The sequence below is a fragment of the Pantherophis guttatus genome, chromosome 2 (assembly GCF_059756535.1).
Source record: "Pantherophis guttatus breed Tessera chromosome 2, ASM5975653v1, whole genome shotgun sequence".
In the NCBI taxonomy this organism is placed as follows: Eukaryota; Metazoa; Chordata; class Lepidosauria; order Squamata; family Colubridae; genus Pantherophis; species Pantherophis guttatus.
In genome coordinates, this window is record NC_142064.1 from 206577569 (window position 1) to 206594178 (window position 16610).

The 16610-nt window shown below is 41.8% G+C and overlaps 3 protein-coding genes across 4 annotated transcripts in view; 1 reads left to right on the forward strand and 2 right to left on the reverse strand.

Moving 5' to 3' along the window:
• Positions 1-1500, reverse strand: part of UBA7 (ubiquitin like modifier activating enzyme 7) — a 54000-nt gene extending 52500 nt beyond the window's left edge. For both annotated transcript variants that reach the window (XM_034441309.3, XM_034441298.3), the window contains exon 1: positions 595-1500. The gene's annotated coding sequence lies outside the window, so the exon portion shown is untranslated. The remainder of the gene's footprint in view (positions 1-594) is intronic.
• Positions 1494-6947, forward strand: TCTA (T cell leukemia translocation altered). Its single transcript, XM_034441284.3, has 3 exons — positions 1494-1911; positions 3810-3864; positions 3997-6947. Exons 1-3 carry the CDS (start codon positions 1674-1676, stop codon positions 4037-4039), a joined length of 336 nt encoding a protein of 111 aa, XP_034297175.1. The 5' UTR covers positions 1494-1673; the 3' UTR covers positions 4040-6947.
• Positions 5423-15075, reverse strand: AMT (aminomethyltransferase). The gene is made up of 9 exons (XM_034441264.2): positions 14836-15075; positions 12831-12998; positions 9927-10007; positions 8853-8984; positions 8542-8620; positions 8161-8306; positions 7688-7868; positions 7059-7214; positions 5423-6418 (listed from the first exon to the last, which is right to left on the reverse strand). Exons 1-9 carry the CDS (start codon positions 14929-14931, stop codon positions 6240-6242), a joined length of 1218 nt encoding a protein of 405 aa, XP_034297155.2. The 5' UTR covers positions 14932-15075; the 3' UTR covers positions 5423-6239.
• Positions 15076-16610: the final 1535 nt, after the last annotated feature.

A 16610-nucleotide genomic window follows, 5' to 3' on the forward strand; every position in this document is an offset into this window, starting at 1 on the left:
AATGGAGTTTGTATGGGAATGATAGAGAAATATCAGAGACCGAAGTTGAAACAAATACTATAAATGTTTGTGTTCCCAAAAGTATTAAGTTAAGAAAAACCTTAACAGTTCCAAGAAGAAATAAAAGGCAAAAGAAAATAATACAAGATGAGTAAACAAGGAAATCGCAAGCATCACAGAATTAAACAGGATTAAATTGGTTAGGTAAGAATTTTTTTATCATTAGAGTTAAACAACTGAATATTTATACTATTTTAAACATTGCAGATCAGTAACTGTAAATATCAACAGCAATAATGAAAATAGCATAAAACCATTAAGAAAGAATAATAATAATCATGCATCTTTACAGCAAAAGATCTACCCTTCTTTAACACATCATTTAACGATAATATTAAAACTTCATGTTAAGAAAATCCCTAATTTCACATAATTTCTTAAATGTTATTTTAGTCTTGGATTCCGGGGAGCGCCTCTGATGCTCCTGGGTCGGCTTGACTGATGAAGGTTTTCGCTCTAGTCTAGCTCATCTCACAGCCATTCACAGCAACAGAGCGCAAGGTTTTGCCATTCAGAGAAAATTAAAAACCTTACCCACAGACACTTCGTGCTTCTCCCCACCCGAAATCCAGCAGCTCCGGACGGAAGAACCCTGGAAGGTGGCAAAATCCGCCTCCTTTTGGCAAGAAGTAGGAAAACGAAAACGAAAGTGATCGCTTCTCGGGAACAGATGATGATTGCTCGATTCCTTTACCCTGCAGCTCCGATGGGAGTTTTTTTTAAAGAGTAAAGGCGGTGCTTTAAAATAACTTTAATGCACGATTTCTTTCTTTCTTTCTTTTTTCTTTCTTCTTTCTTTCTTTCTTTCTTTTTCTTTCTTTCTTTCTTTCCTTTTTCTTTCTTTCTTTTTCTTTCTTTCTTTCTTTCTTTTTCTTTCTTTCTTTCTTTCCTTTTTCTTTCTTTCCTTTTTCTTTCTTTCTTTCTTTCTTTCTTTCTTTCTTTCCTTCCTTCCTTCCTTTTTCTGGACAACCTGCAGTACCTAAAGGTACTGAAGTTCCTTATATAAAAATGCAACTATTTAACGATTGAATTTGCTCTTTTAAACGTCTCTCCAAACGAAGCCGACTTGGTCCTTTTTCTTGGTTGAAGATTTATTTATTTATTTATTTATTTATTTATTTATTTATTTATTTATTTGTTTGTTTGTTTGTTTGTTTGTTTGTTTATTTTATGCAATGTATATGCCGCCCTTCTCCCGAAGGACTCAGATCGCACAGGCTGCCTTCGTTCCACGGCTTCTCGGCACTACAAACCTCTGTGTAAAACCCAGGGGAATCGCTGAATAACAAGAATAAAAATCGGTCAACTTCGGGAAAACTGTGCGTGCCGTGCGCGACTGCATCACATGCTCATCGTGCCGGTCTCCGAATCCCGCGCGGCGCCTTCCTTGCGTATAAAGACCGGGCTCCCCCTTCGCCGGCTCCTTAACCTCAGGAACTCGGAGCGGGCGTGTAAAGAAGAAACGCACGCCGACACTTTTCGGCTGGGAGGGGTTTGCAAGTTGCCTGCAGCGCATGCGCGTGTGAGGAGCCGCTGACAGTTTTGTTTGGATTTGTGGCGCAGCGCTGAGCCCTTGTGGGTCTCGCCATTGTGCGAGCGGCGGGTGGGTTTCGATGGCGGCTGAGGCCGAGGCAGGGGCCGACGCCGCTTCCTCCGAGTGGGAGGCCCCCACGCGCGTGTTGCGGGCTCTCACCTGGCTCGGCCAGGAGTTCCTGTCGGACTGGGAGGCCCAGGACTTGCGGGCCGCCCTCTTCCAGCTGCTGCTGCTCTGGCTGCTGGTGAGCTTGCTCGGCATCCAGGTGGCCTGGCGGATCTACGGGAACACCGTCACCAACCTCTACTACCCGCAAGGTAGGGCTCCCCGAAGAAGCCCCTGCGCTGAGTCCACCCGGATCGGCTTTTCCCCCTGCGCGCACCTGCCGTTCACTCCCGGGGCTCCCATCGACTCCCGTTGGGTGGTGCGGGCGGGAGATCAGCCCGGGTCTCCCTCCAAGTGTGCCCCCCGCCCCCCCGCGTGGAGAACCCGGTCCAGGGAAGGGGTCGATCTTGACTCCCTGCCTGGCAGCCTTGCCAGAGACCAGACAGGAAGCAACAGCCAGAAAATTCTACTTTATTGCAGAATTACTTTATTGTAAGGTTACATTGGCAGAATCCCGCGACTCTGAACATCTCTCTCTCTTTCCCCACGTCCCCCGATCCCCATTACAGCTCAAGTAACTAGGGAGGTAACTCTCTTCTGAGCCACTTGACTTGACTTGACTTGACTTGATTTGTCTACATGGCTGCTGCAGGCTAAGTTGCCTTTTATTTGACTACTGTTCCCTTGGCTGCAGGTCTTTGCCAAGGTCATTCCCACCTACCATTACATTGCCCCAAAGAGTTAGCGGTAAAGCCCTGGCCAGAATGATCTGCCAGGCCAGGTCGATTGTTCCAGCGTCTCTGGCAGCTGAGTTGACCGGGGTGTTGGTGGTGGGAGAGAAGCAACAAGGCGGTGAAGGAATAGATGTGGGGTTTTTCTGTCCCATTCCTGAGAGGTCTTTAACTAGTTGCTGGCCAGTTCTGTTACCAAGCATTAGTCTATTCTGGCTAGGTTGTCCTAAAAATACTTATTTTTCACTCCATCCTGAATGCCAGTTCTGTTACCAATTCCTCCCCCCCCCCCAAGCCATTTATAAAAAGTATGCACAATGGTTGGGCAACAAGTGTTACAGTGTCCTCTGTGATCAAGCATTTCTGATACGGAGGCATCTTTTAAGATTAATTTGCACTCTGCAGAGAGAAACACGGCATCATTGAATTCTGCAGCGTTATTAAATTGACATTTGTGGATGTGCAACTCCAAGGAAGCTAGTTTTGTCTTCCTCCAACAGCCCTTCCCCAATTGTGAGGACATTGCCCATGAATATCGTAATACTCTAGAAGTTGATCACAGAGCAAAATGTTCCTATCTTGGCAGGGCATAGCAAGGGGGGGGAGGGGAAGAGAGTAAACGTTCCAAAAGTATTTCTTACACTTGTATTGTAAAAGAATGTGAACATTCTACTTTGCAGAATCTATATTTTCCCCAGAATGGGCTATGGAAGTTTAGCAATGAATTATTAGTTATTGTGAAATTTTGGTGGTTGTTTTCTATAGTTAATTTGTAATAATGTAGTTTAATTTGGCCTTATTTTAATTTTATTCTATTTAATAGGGTATTCATATTAGATGCTATGGATGTGTAATTTAGACTCGTTACTGAGAACGGCCCTGTGTGACCCGGATGGCTAGGCTGCAGGGGAACTGAAGAGGTTCAACTTTGGTGGAGGCCATTCCCCACATAATGCCTGACTCGTGCTTTCCAAAGTGCTTGTCAGGTCTTCTCTGTGGTCTTTATAAAAACAGGTTTAGTGTTGTTTTCTGAAAGAACACTGGAGCTTTGTTTAAAAACTCAGGGTTAGCACTTTCTTGAGAACACACTAGTTGTGCACTGCACAAATCTAGAAAAAAGAGTCAGCTTCTGCCCCTGGGTATTGTTGTTTCTTTCACCAGAGAACATTGGAGAGTTTCCACTGTGTCTGCTGACAAATGATTTTGTGTGACCATACTTTTTGCTATTTTTATTACTTAGGGGTCGGAGTGTTGTGGTATTAGTATCCTTAAAGTCATTTCAGTAAATATTTTGGAAGACAAAAGGGACACAGGAGTCCTCCAAAGGAGCAGGAGAATAGGAGCTGAAGGATTTAGTTGCCCATTCTTATTCTTTCCAGGTAATGGAGGACAGAATGGAGAAACTCCAGATGGCTCTTCACACTTTTCTATGTGGTGAGTTGTTTTATTTGTTGAACTGGTCATCATTACAATGGCATCAGTGGTTTGGGGCTATCAACCCAGAAAAAACACCGATTGCATTTCTTGAAGGTTTTGATATGGTTGGATTTTCTTTTTTAAATTTAGGGAGAGCACAAGCAACACAAATACAAAAACACATCGAGAGTAACAACAGAGGTGACCAAGCCAGGCTCCTGCTGCACCAGGAGCACAGAGGATGGGGATGCTTGCCTGCCTGCCCACTCAGAGGCCTTGCTGATTCAGTGCAAAGGGAAAGTGCAATCAAAATTGTCATTTCTCCCATGCTATGGTTTAGTTGCTGGCCATCACTGGTGCTGTGAGGACTGCTCCTATCCGTCCAGTTGCCAAGCTCTGAATCTCAGGATTGCTTTACTCAGGTTCGGGAAGCTGCAATTCCCCACCCACCCACCCAATTACATTATTTTCATTGTTCTTCTACGTGCCACAAACCTATCTGCAGACTGACCTCCAGCCTCTCTTTTCTCAGCATTAAATTGCTGGCACAGACCTCATTTCTTTCTGTTGTGGTTCTTGAAGTCCTTGGCCCTGAGCCAGCTTCTGCTTAGAAAGGACACAGGCTCATTTTTCCAGTTGAGCATGAATCATCAGTTGCCATCTTATTCTGAGTAGTTTAAGCCTAACATAAACTATAGTCTGAGTCAGCAGTAGCCAGGTGTATTGGCCCACAGCTTGAGATCTCCCAAGATATATGGCCAATCATTGGGGATTCTTAAGAGTTGTTCTTTACATTTGGTAGGACTGGAGAAATCTAGCCTGGGCATTTTTTTTAAAAAAAATGTCTTCCTACCTCTGTCCGCTTTGTAGGTAGTATGGGCTAATGACTTTCTGGAGCTCAACACTTTCTAGGATAGTTCTGCTCGCAATCCATAAGCCATTGTGCTTATGACTTGAAGGACTGAGATGAAGCTGCTCTATAATCGTGTGATCAAAGAGGTGCTGATGCAATACCGAGCTTTTCTTTTCTCTGCCATGTGCTGCCACTTATTGCAGAGTTTGTAATATACAGATTATAAAGATGTAATTAAAAACAAAACAAAAGTAACTTGGTTGTTATTGTAGCCATTGCATGTGAACTGCATTTTATTTCTTAAGGGCCATGCTACCTACTGAGCAAAAAAAACATCCACATTTTTATTTTTTAAAAAATTGAAGGGGAGGCATGCAACTTTTCCATGTTCTTCTCCTAAATTTCTCTCCATGGAGCCAATATTAATTGGAAGCTAACAATGTTTTTGCCCCATCAGCTCCTGTAAATACTGCAGCCTGTTTCCATTTGCATAGTTTTTATTCACATATGCTTTCAAGAAAGTTATGCCTTTATGGATTAAATTAGGAACGAGGTAGCTCTGAACTGTCTGTCAAAGAGGATGGTAGCACCTTAGCTGACCTTGGAAAAACTGGACCAAGTTGATCCTGCCTTAGATCTAGTACTTAGATGGAAGACCACCAGGGAATGCCATTGCTATGAGCTGGCCAGAAAACGAAAAGCAAAAATGACATCTACCAAAGATAACAATAGCAAACTATTTTATTGCTGCCAAGAAAATTTCATAGATGTGCCCTGAGCTGTATTTCAAGACATTATCTGAAGCCTCCAGCTCAGAAAAAAAAAGCAAAGAAATAAAAGAGGATTTGCCTAAGCTTGAATCACTGCTCCTGTGTATTCTCACAAAACATGTGTTGAAGAATTAACAATCCTCTACTTTAAAAAAAATGGCTCACAAGTAGTTCTGTGATTTTTGTATCCCTGTGCCTACTGACATTATCTTTGGTATCTAACTACCTGACATTTATTTTTAAAAAATTCCAATGGGCTCATCAGCATTCTCCGAGTATAAAAATAGAGAGGGTCTAGTGTCCATCTACCCAGGAAAAAGACAGCTGATCAGCTGTGAGTCAAAGGGCAAGGTCCTGAAGAAGAGAGTTCAAAAGTAGAGAGTATCTTCTTCAGTTTTCCTTCTGCTAAATTAGAATTTTGTTGCTGACCATGCTCCAATTTTGTAAGTCTGCCCAGAATATGCTTTCCAAATTCCAACGTGCCTGACCAATCCCCAAAATGTAGCCTAGATTCAACTATATGTGCATGATCTGAGTCAAATGACTCATGACAGCAACCAAGAAGCTACTGAGCAGATGAGAGGAATGAAACCAGGTTACTTTTCTGCTTATCAGATCTCAAATATTCCACCTCGCACTGCAGACATCAATCCTAGACTGATACAGTCTTCTCTAGGCTCAATTTGTCTTTAGTAGCAGACTCTTCATAGAGTCAGATATCTCTTGTCTTTTAATGTGATATAAAATTAAAAACCTCTGCTGGCAGCAGCCTATTTTATGGTGTAGTAATGGGTAGGTGTAAAGGGCATTTTGGTCACAAGAGCTGGATAGTTCTTCTTCCTCACCTCTACAGTGAGGGCTGTGTTCAGTTTGCTGAATTCGCTGTCCACATAGCCCATAGCAATATTCTTCTGCAGGCATGGTGATGGGCAGCCACTAGTAACTTCACCTAGTGCAAAGAGAAACAGCCAGAGTATTGCTCAATAAGGAGCATACAATTTCTACACCTAACAGAAACAACAGGAAACAGAGTTCTCGGATTTCCACACTATCCTCCCCCAGTACCCATTAAATAGCATAACATTCTTGTTTCCCTTTGCATAGTGCCTTCCAGATGTGCTGGAATAATTCTCACAAATTTCAACCAGCATAGTTAAAAGCAGTCATCAGATTACAGGGCCTACGGTCTCTTATCAAGAAGAGCAATGAACAAAAATGGTGCTTTAGATAGCAGTTAAGAGCAAGCAAACAGGGCATGGTTATTTCAAGTTCAGATTGTTACTAGGTAACAACAGCCCAATTCAAAGTCAAAATTCAATGTTTTTAGATCAAAACATTTTAAATTTGAATTGTTTTATACATCTCAAGTTTATACAATGTTCTATGTGTAAATATGTATCATTTAATTTTGGATGTGTATGTTGTATTGTATGAATCCAGCTGATTGTGATATATTCAATGAAACATTATTACACAAACTTGGCTTGGCATGATACGTGAATCCAGTCACTGTATGAAGTCAACCACAGCAACAGGTATCATCATCATCATCATCATCATCTAGATTTCAGATCCATCAGACTACCTACCAATTGCCTTGCCCTCTGGGCTAAGAATGGGCACATGCTGCCGGATGGGAGGTCCTGTAGAAGTCAGCCCTACACGCTTCTTTTTCGGTTTCTCTTTAATTTGGGCCAAAATGGTTGAAGCCCCAGGGAAATCCATGGCAACACGACGGCGCTTCCCTGGAAAGAAGTCAGAAAAGTACAGTACCATGATAGCACTAGCTCCCTTATTGTGGATCAGAAGATCCTCCTTTCAGAAGCAACTACTTGCCCAGTATAGTTCCCACCCAGTTTATGCTCTGGTTATAAGTTCCTGCCAATAGTCCCAAAGGTGCTTTTTTCAAGAGGCAACTGGACTTTTGGGGGGGTGGGGACGGGGAGTTTGAAGATGTTCGCTTCTCATCCAAGAAGCTTCTTCAGTTCTTGAATGCTACTTGGATGAGAAGCGAAACGTCTTCAAAGAAAAACAAGAAAGTGCAGTTGCCTCTTGAAAAAGTACCTTTGGGACAACCATGACCTGGATGACTGAGAAGCTCCATAGACATTCCTACCAATATTGAATCTTTGTGTCGTGTCCCATCAGGTTGGGTGGACATTGGGCAGTTTGGCTTTGGCTGGGACAAAAAGAAATTCAAAATCCAATGGGTACTTACCAAGAGTCCACACCAGACTGGCCTCCACAGGGGTTGTGTTCTCATCAATGTCATTCCCATAAAGACATAGACCTGCTTCCAGTCGCAAACTATCCCTAGCTGCAAGTCCGGCCAGCCACACAGAAGAGTCCCTAAGCAACAGCTCGGCCAGCTCCACAGCTTGATTCGCAGGGACAGAGATCTAGGTATGAGAATGCACATGATTTAGTTGGTGTGATTTATTGGCGAACATTTTCTCACCCTGTGTTTTAATCATCCCAATATTTGGATTTAACAGACACTCTTATTTTTCATCCACAATAATTATTTCTTCCCTATCAACACATTACCTTCCTCTAATTGGAGGATTCACCGGTAGTCTTTTCTCAAACTGCTTGTCCAACCGGATACCATCTTACCATCTGCTGCTATTGCAAGCCTTTCCCCCAAAGATCCTTATTCCTGCTCACATCTAGAAGCTGTCAGTGTGATACCTCTACGCCATCCTCGCCTGTGTAGCCACAACGTGTCACCCTGCAGCCTTGCACTCCAAATACGGCCATCATCGCACTGCTCATGAAGGGTAACTTAGCCAGATCATCTGCCACCCCGGATTGCAGCACACGGGCCATAGTAGGACCTGGTAGCAGAAAAAAGCAGGAAATAGAAAGACCAGCATGTAGTTTAAGTAGTTCTGGAACTTCACCAAAGTTTAATGAAGAAATTTAGTTCCACATAAAATACAATATTGCATATCAAATTTCATCTTGTCCAAATGGCTGACACTCTAGGAATTCACTTTTCAATGGTTGAAATAATATTGGCATAAGGTACTTTTCAGATTCCTGATGGTAGTTCTAAGAAATTTTATTTACCTTGCAGAGCAAGCAAAGCATTGTCTGACACCTCCAAGTGTACATCATAGCCAGCTGCTTTCATTTCCTTCATCTTATTCTACAATATGTAAATAGTAAATAGAAAATAGTAAGATACACATAGAGGATGATCGTTTTCATAGAATCGAATCGAGAGTAGAATAGAATAGAATAGAATAGAATAGAATAGAATAGAATAGAATAGAATAGAATAGAATATAGAATAGGTCTATTTCTGTAACAGAATTTCATTCTTCTCATCTCAGTTTCTCCTACTTCCTCTTGGGAATGAACGGTAATGAGAAACATACCTCCATGAGGGCAAAATCTTTGTCCATGCAACTGGCATTAGAGACCACGTATAAGTGCTGCTCTGAGGTGTTGGTCACAATCAAATCATCTATAATGCCGCCCTTCTCATTTGTGAACAGAGAGAGAGTGCCCTGAAAGGAAAAGCTGAATTCAGCCAATTCCATTACTGGTCTCTGAGATCAGTTTTCAAGAAAGAGATGCTGAGAACTGGATACAAATGTAATAAGTATCAAAGCTGGCATCCAAAAGAGCATCCCCTACCCCAATCCATAAAATATCCCTTAATCCTGCAATGTGAAATGAGATTCCATTAAGAGTTACAATTCTGTATAAGCTACGCATAGCTTTAATTTCTTAACATCATAATGACATGCTTATGGTACCTTGTTTTAAATATTTCAGAAATATATTTTTACTACTCCATTGTTTAAGGCATGAATTCAATTTTTTAAGTTAAGAGTACCAAGACTCTTCAAATGCAAGGCCCTTTTGTATTCTTCAAGACATTGGTTTTGAATGTTGAAAAGTCAATTTAAGTTATTCATATCTTTAAAAATAGAGTTGGAACTAGCAGTGAGTTAATTTAACATCTTCAGTGCGGAATCTATAATGGAGGTTTCAATTATAGCAATCCATCTTCTGCTTAAATATTTGCATCATGTTATTCCACTTTTGAGGAGTTCATTGCTATTAAGAGCTTCTAATTTTTCCACAGTCTGATTTCTAGTTTCCACACATTGTTCTACATTTTCTGATTTCTAGAGCAGCAGAAATCATGATGGTCCTTTAAATAGTTGAAAACTTGTATCTTAAGGTGATATTCTTTTCACTTGTCTAATTCTATCCAGTTCTTTCAACCATTTCTTATAGTTCTTCCATTCAGGTCATTATCTGACTATGCACCAGGTTTTCTATGTTCTTCATAAAATGTGGTGATCAGAAGTGGTGACAATAATCCAGATTTATCAAAGATCAACTAACTAGGCATGTGGGTTTGATCTTGGATATCTCAGTGCCAAATCTATCATCCTATTGACTGGTTATTCCAAGTGATCTATTTGGTTCCATTGTACCTGATCAGGCTTCAGCTCTGCAATATCCCCAACTACTAGACTTTCTATAAACTTCACCCTGTCTCTGCCAAACACTTTAGTCTGTAAGAGAGAGAAAGAGAAATATTTTATTTCATTTAACCTGGAAGAGAGCCCATGATGTTATACCGGTATTATTACATGACATGTAGAAACAAGGACAACATACCGAGACATAATTTTTGAACTTACTATTTAAGGAGCCTTGGTGGTACAGGGGTTTAAGGCACCCTGTTATTAAGCTTATTAAGACCAGCTGCCTGCAATTACTGCAGGGTTCGAATCTCGCCAAGGCTCAAGGTTGACTCAGCCTTCCATCCTTTCTAAGGTAGGTGAAATGAGGACCCAGTTTGTGGGGGCAATAAGCTGACTTTGTATAAATATACAAAAGGATGAAGGCTATTGCTGAGCACATTGTAAGCCGCCCTGAGTCTTCGGAGAAGGGCGGCATATAAATCAAATTTAAAAAAAAATAAAATAAAAATAAAAAAAAAGATTGTATGTGGTCAGTGATATTCATGAAGAGTTTAATTAAGTGAATTTATGTAGCTGAGGGCTAAACTGTGGTGTCCTTAATTAGGGCATTGTTTTCTGCCCAAAAAGAAAAAAACAAAAGTCAACTACAAAATACAGTGTAAGGATTGTAACAGCTATTGTGTAGAACAGACAGATAGAAGACTAGCATCCATGAACACTTAAGTAGCAGTCAGAAGACAAAACTGCTTAATATCACAACACATGGACAGACTCAGTGATATTTTCAATTGGGAAACTGAGCATCCTAGGCAAAGTTAAAGACAAAAATGCTAGGGAATTCCTGGAAGTGGCATTCAGGCAAATCAATCATCAATAAACAGAGATAAACCTATTTACCTACTATTCGAACAACACAATAAAAAAGCTAAGAAGAAAAGAAAAAGAGCAGAACACATCCTCTCCAGCAGCCAATATGGAGTAATTATTATGTAATTATTGTAATAAGCAGCAATAATATGTCCCAAAGGTGACTTTTCAAGAGGCAAATCCATTCCCCACCTTCCAGTCAGAGCTGAAGAAGCTTCTTGGATGAGAAGTGAAACGTCTTCAAGGGAAAAAAAACCAGAAAGTCCAGTTGCCTCCTGAAAAAGCACCTTTGGGACAACCATGACCTGGATGACTTGAGAATCTCCATAGACATTCAGCAATAATAATATTGCTGAATGTCAATATTATGCAATAATATGATGCAATAAGTAACTAAGGAGGAATTAACATCAGACAAACAAAAAACAAAACACTAGTAAAGGCACTACCAAGGAGAAAACCACAATCAACACTAGGGCAGGGCAGGGCAAATGCAAGCTACTGTATATAAACAAAGAGCAAAGCCCACTCACTAACATTGGTGATGTTATCTAATCAGGGAATGAAATGTCTGCAAGGAAACGGTTAAATTATCCCCTTATCCTACATCTTCCACAAATCTGTGCTGCACAGATTATAAAAAAACAGAACTATAAATCAGAAGATCAAAATAAAATAGTAGAAATTCCCAAGACTTCTAAAATATTCTACATGTCCTGGGAAAATGTATATGTTTTTGCCTGATATAACCAAGGCAAACAAGTATCTCTGCAGAGACCATTACAAAGGTGAGGTGCCACAACTACGGTAAGAGGGCTTGGTCTCTGTTATATCCAGCTGATCTCAAGTTAAGGACTTTTTTTTTTTTAATTTGATTTATATGCCGCCCTTCTCCGAAGACTCAGGGCGGCTTACAATGTGCTCAGCAATAGCCTTCATCCTTTTGTATATTTATACAAAGTCAGCTTATTGCCCCCACAAACTGGGTCCTCATTTCACCTACCTTAGAAAGGATGGAAGGCTGAGTCAACCTTGAGCCTTGGCGAGATTCGAACCCTGCAGTAATTGCAGGCAGCTGGTCTTAATAACCAGCTTAATAACAGGGTGCCTTAAACCCCTGTACTACCAAGGACATTGGGAGGAAAGCTAGTGGAATGATAATGGCAAAAGTAATCCATCAGTTTATAATTATTTTCTGTAATGTGGTGCCCTCTAGATTTCTTATACCAACTCTCCTCAGTTTTGGAAATCCAACCTATTTAAAAAATATAGTTCAGAAACAGCTAATTTAAACTGATTTGCATTATAGTAATTTTTAAAAAATATTAATTCCAGTGTTGGGAAAGCAAGATACCTCATAATACAAGCTCTAGAAAAGTGAACCCATCTCAAGTAGTACTATGGTTGCATGCAATGTATAGTCAGGAAGTAATGCTGTTTACATAAAAGTTAGAGTTTTAAAAATGCCTGACACAATAGAAGTTTGATAGATCTATTCATGGTGGGAAGTGTGTATGTTTAATTTCAAGGCTACTTTGCCTCTTTTGTTGAGGACTATAGTATATGCCAGAAGTGGGCAGGATTAAAGCAGATGCAGATAGTATCTGCACTGGGCAGAGCTCCCTACTCCTTCTCATATAAAAGCATATATCGTTTGCACATACAAATCTTGCAATCTGCCCTCGAATATTGTAGTTGTTGAAAGCTCTCAGGCACCTTCCCAGTAGTCCTACAAGGCCCACTGTCAGGGACAGAGTGCAGAGCTCCATCTCTTGCAGGGTTTCTCAAGAACAAGAGGTTTCCATTTCCTAAAATATCAAAAGATGATGGATTCACAAATGAAATCATATATGTGGTTTATTTGGTTTTGAAAATCGAGCCAGTTGTAGTTTGTTCAATAAATTACAGCTTAGCACAGCCCATGAATTCAATCTTAGCTAAATTAAGATCCAGTTGCCGAGTCTGAAACGGACAACTGGAGACATGAGAGAGGAACTCAAAGACAGCAAGGTGGTGACTTTTAAGCCCTCCCTCTGACGTTACCTGGAGCATGTGGGACACATCAAAGAGAGAACAGTGTTGACGTGTGTGGAGATGGGAGTCCAGGTGGCTGTGTGTGTATTGCACAGGAAGGCTCCAGCCTGCAAAGTCCACCATCTTCCCACCATGATGTCGGTGGAAGTCATAGAGAGGGGTCTGTTTCAGGTTCTCCTGTAGAGGAAGGCAGTAGATGATTGCCAGAAACTCCCAAGTGATCATTCAGAACGAAGTCAGATTGAGACAGGCCAAGAAACCCATTATTAATCCTACCGTAGCTATTCCTGACCACAGCCCAATTAGAAGGAAGAACAGCCCTTTGCCCCAACAACTTCACTGCAAAAACAACAAACCCTCTTTTGTAGCTCTGAGTTTCCCAGAAATCCAGGCATTACATCTTGGTAATCCCTTTGCTATCCATGAAAAAAACCAAACATCTGCTACTGTTTCAGCCTTAGCTTAAGACTAGCCGCTGGTTCAATTTTCTGATGTGGGAACAGGACAGAGGGGGTAGTCTCTCTAAGCTGCCTCTGACCTTTGTAATTAGACTTGTTTACTCAGTGTGTTATCTCAAGTCCATTGTCAAGAGGACTGCAGTCCTTCTTGCCCTTTGTACCCAACAAGCCTCCTCTGCTCTTTCCTACTTACTGAAGTCCTGTCCATGAGTTCATGACTGAGAGTGAGTCGTCTGTGTGTACAGAAACAGTAACAGAGCAAGAGATAAAGCACACTTCCAAAAAACCTGCATATTAATATTCTAGAGCTCACACAGTAATTTAGGAAAGACATTTTTCCTGGTATCATTTATGAAAAGCAATCGCTGGGGTAAAATTGCCCATAAGTGGAAAGATGGGAAATGCAAATTAGTGCAAACTTCTTTAAATAGATTGAAGGTGGGTAGCGGCTTCCCTCTCAGCATCCCTTTCATATAGATCCAATCCTCCCCACTGCACTACAGAAGACCAGAAGGTAAGTTAGGTGTGGCTGATAAGATAGTAGCAGCAACAACAGGGGGCTGGACTAGAAGACCTCCAAGGCCCCTTCTAGCTCTATTCTGATTCTGATTCAGGAGCAAATGTTTTAAGTGAGCTGATTTTCACTGCCAGCAGCTACAGCCACCTCTTCACAACTGCAGTTGTTTAGGAGGCAGCCTGTCTTCTGCGTTGTTTTGATTTATGGAAGAACTAGTGCTGGAAGATGCCAGTAAATTCAAGCTTCATGTCTCAATTTATGTCCCAAGTCCTGGAAGGTGTTCTCCTTCACTCATACTATCTGTTGATATCACTGCTTTTTGACCCCCAACCTCAGACCTTTGCTTAGATAGTGACCTGCCATACTTGAGCAGTGAGAGTTGCTAATTAGAACAATAAACACTTCAATGGGGGCATCTCACAGTCAGACACTCTTGCAATGTGTCTCCTGATGCATGCAAAAATGGGGAGTAGGTGGATGAGGAGTTTCAGGGCTTTTTGCTACTTTCTCTCCTTATTCGGAAAAGCACAACTCTTTGAATTAATCGTCACCAGGAAACTCAAGTGTATCCCAGGATTCTCTCAAGAAACTCCCACAAAATCACTTCTCACTAAGAAAGATGCCGGAAAAAGAGGTACCCTGTCCTTATCTCTCTCCTGGGAACTGTCTGGCTGGATATAATTCATCAGTGTGAAATAAATTCTGCTCGTGCTCCGGCTCTCTCTCTTGTACTGTGTTAATTCAAACGTTTTGCCTGAATCGACCTGTTGAAGTCAGATTGGAGGCCTGAACCCCCATTAAGCTCAATTGTTCGTATGAATGCATACAGACGTGCGCTCCTTTTCTCTCGCCTGCCCCTGCCTTCCCTCCTTCCCTCCCTCCCTTAGAAGGCACAAGTGCCCCGCAGCTTTCTGGAGTTCGGGGACTGAGCTCCGTTTCGCACCGGCAGTTTTAATTCGGCGCGAATCTTGCCTGCTCGTCCACAAACAGGCAGCCCAACTGCACGCACAGCTGCCGCCCACCCCTGCCACCAGCTCACCTGCCCAGAAGAATAGCTCCGCTTCCCGCATGCAATCGCCCCGAAGGAGCCCAAGCGCCGGAGCGAAAGTCTTCCAGCAACCCCAGCCCGCAGCATTTCTCCCCGCCAGCGAACACCCCCTCCCCGGCTGCTCCGAATCTTATTTACGGACCCTCCCACCTCTGGACGCCCGGAAGGAGCCTGGGAAATGTAGTCGATCGCATTCCTGGCGATTGCTCCTAGGAATGGCCCGCCCCACCCAAACCCGGTCAACCAGGCCAGCTGTTAAAAGAAGCTGCTGCTAAACAGTAATATAGAGCTCAGTTTGTTCGGCATTTCTCCTCTCCGTTTAGAAGGCGTGGAAGAGCGAAAGAGCCCTCATCTCTCTGACGATCTCGTGGTCACAACATCTGTGAAACACCGTTCATAATCTTTATTTTGCTTCTTTAAAATGATCGTCTCTGGTCAATTTCAGATCTCATTCTCTGACACCACCCAAGGACATCCTCAAAGTGTGTAAAATCTGTTAAGTCTTTGACAAAGTCACCTTAGAGGAAAAATAGCTGAGAGGCAACTAATTGAAACAGATTAGCAATGGTTGCAAAAAATTAGCAGTCCAAAAGCACATTTTCCAACTAATAAACTTTATTAAAATGCATCATGAAAGTTTATACCTTTTAATAAAATGTATTACTTGGAAAAGGTGTTAGCAGGCTTTTTTTTTGGCCAACATAGACTAAGACTTTATTTCTAGCATCTGCATTGGACACTGTACATTTCACGCTGGTATAGTTTTCTGGAGATTCAAGGATAGACAGATAATTCTTTAAGTCAGACTATTGGTGCTACTAGTCTTGATGGTCTTTTAGTTTACTATCTTAGGTTATTACCAACTGTCGGGCAGTAACACCTGATCTAAGTGTCCTGTATGCATCTGGTTGGCCACAGGGTGACACACAATGCTAGATTAGCTCGACCTTCATCCTTATGTTCCAGTAAGGACAGCACAGGACAATTTTTCCCTCTCCCATTTGTACAAACTGCATCGTTTCCTTTGATTACATCTACTTATTTCAGCTGCCTTGTTTTTTTCCCACTAAATGGATTAGGGTTAGGGTTATTGATCAATTGATGATTGACAGTAAATTTATGTACCCATGTCATGATCACAATTGTGACAGGCAAAAACTTTTAGGACACAAGATTACATCATTAGTAACAGGCAAAAAAGGAACAAGAGCCAATCCACTAAAAAAGAAAAGAAGGCCATGTAAAATATCGCCCCCACACTCCAAGCGTGCAAGTTTTCCAGGACCTCCATGTGGTTTTTGGAAAGTAAGCCTGTCTCGCTCATAGGCCGGTGATGAGCTGAACCATCATAAGGATGAGGAGAGAGATACAGTCAAGTTTCTACAGGTATCAAAGCCTGCAAATTGCAGGGTGTGGGATTGTGACTGAAGTCCTGCCTCACTTTTATTTGCAGCAATGTTGATTGCAGTGCTGCATCTTCTTTCAGATTTTGACACAAAACACCTATGAATGCTGCCTTTCTCAATCACTCTTTAAACTACCTAAATGAATAGTCATATAAACACCAAACTGCATATATCAATCTGATATCCATTCATTCCATTTGGAGATTCTTGGTAACTTGTGTTTTTCTTCTGCCTGCTTCAGACAGTAATGGAAATGGCAAGATAGATGCCCAGAATCCAAAGCCTTGTTCCACACGAGGAACCCTTGGAGTGATCACCAAGCTCATTTCAAGGTGTTTGGCTGCAAGGCATTCATCCTTG

Excerpts from the sequence above, each read along its gene's own strand:
- TCTA (XM_034441284.3), top strand. The coding sequence starts at position 1,674 with ATGGCGGCTGAGGCCGAGGCAGGGGCCGACGCCGCTTCCTCCGAGTGG. Across the intron at positions 1,912-3,809 it reads CAACCTCTACTACCCGCAAG|GTAATGGAGGACAGAATGGA; the intron begins GTAGGGCTCCCC and ends TATTCTTTCCAG. Across the intron at positions 3,865-3,996 it reads TCTTCACACTTTTCTATGTG|GGAGAGCACAAGCAACACAA; the intron begins GTGAGTTGTTTT and ends TTTTAAATTTAG.
- AMT (XM_034441264.2), bottom strand. The coding sequence starts at position 14,931 with ATGCTGCGGGCTGGGGTTGCTGGAAGACTTTCGCTCCGGCGCTTGGGC. Across the intron at positions 8,307-8,541 it reads TGCTTTGCTTGCTCTGCAAG|GTCCTACTATGGCCCGTGTG; the intron begins GTAAATAAAATT and ends TTCTGCTACCAG. Across the intron at positions 7,869-8,160 it reads CAGGCGAGGATGGCGTAGAG|ATCTCTGTCCCTGCGAATCA; the intron begins GTATCACACTGA and ends TCTCATACCTAG.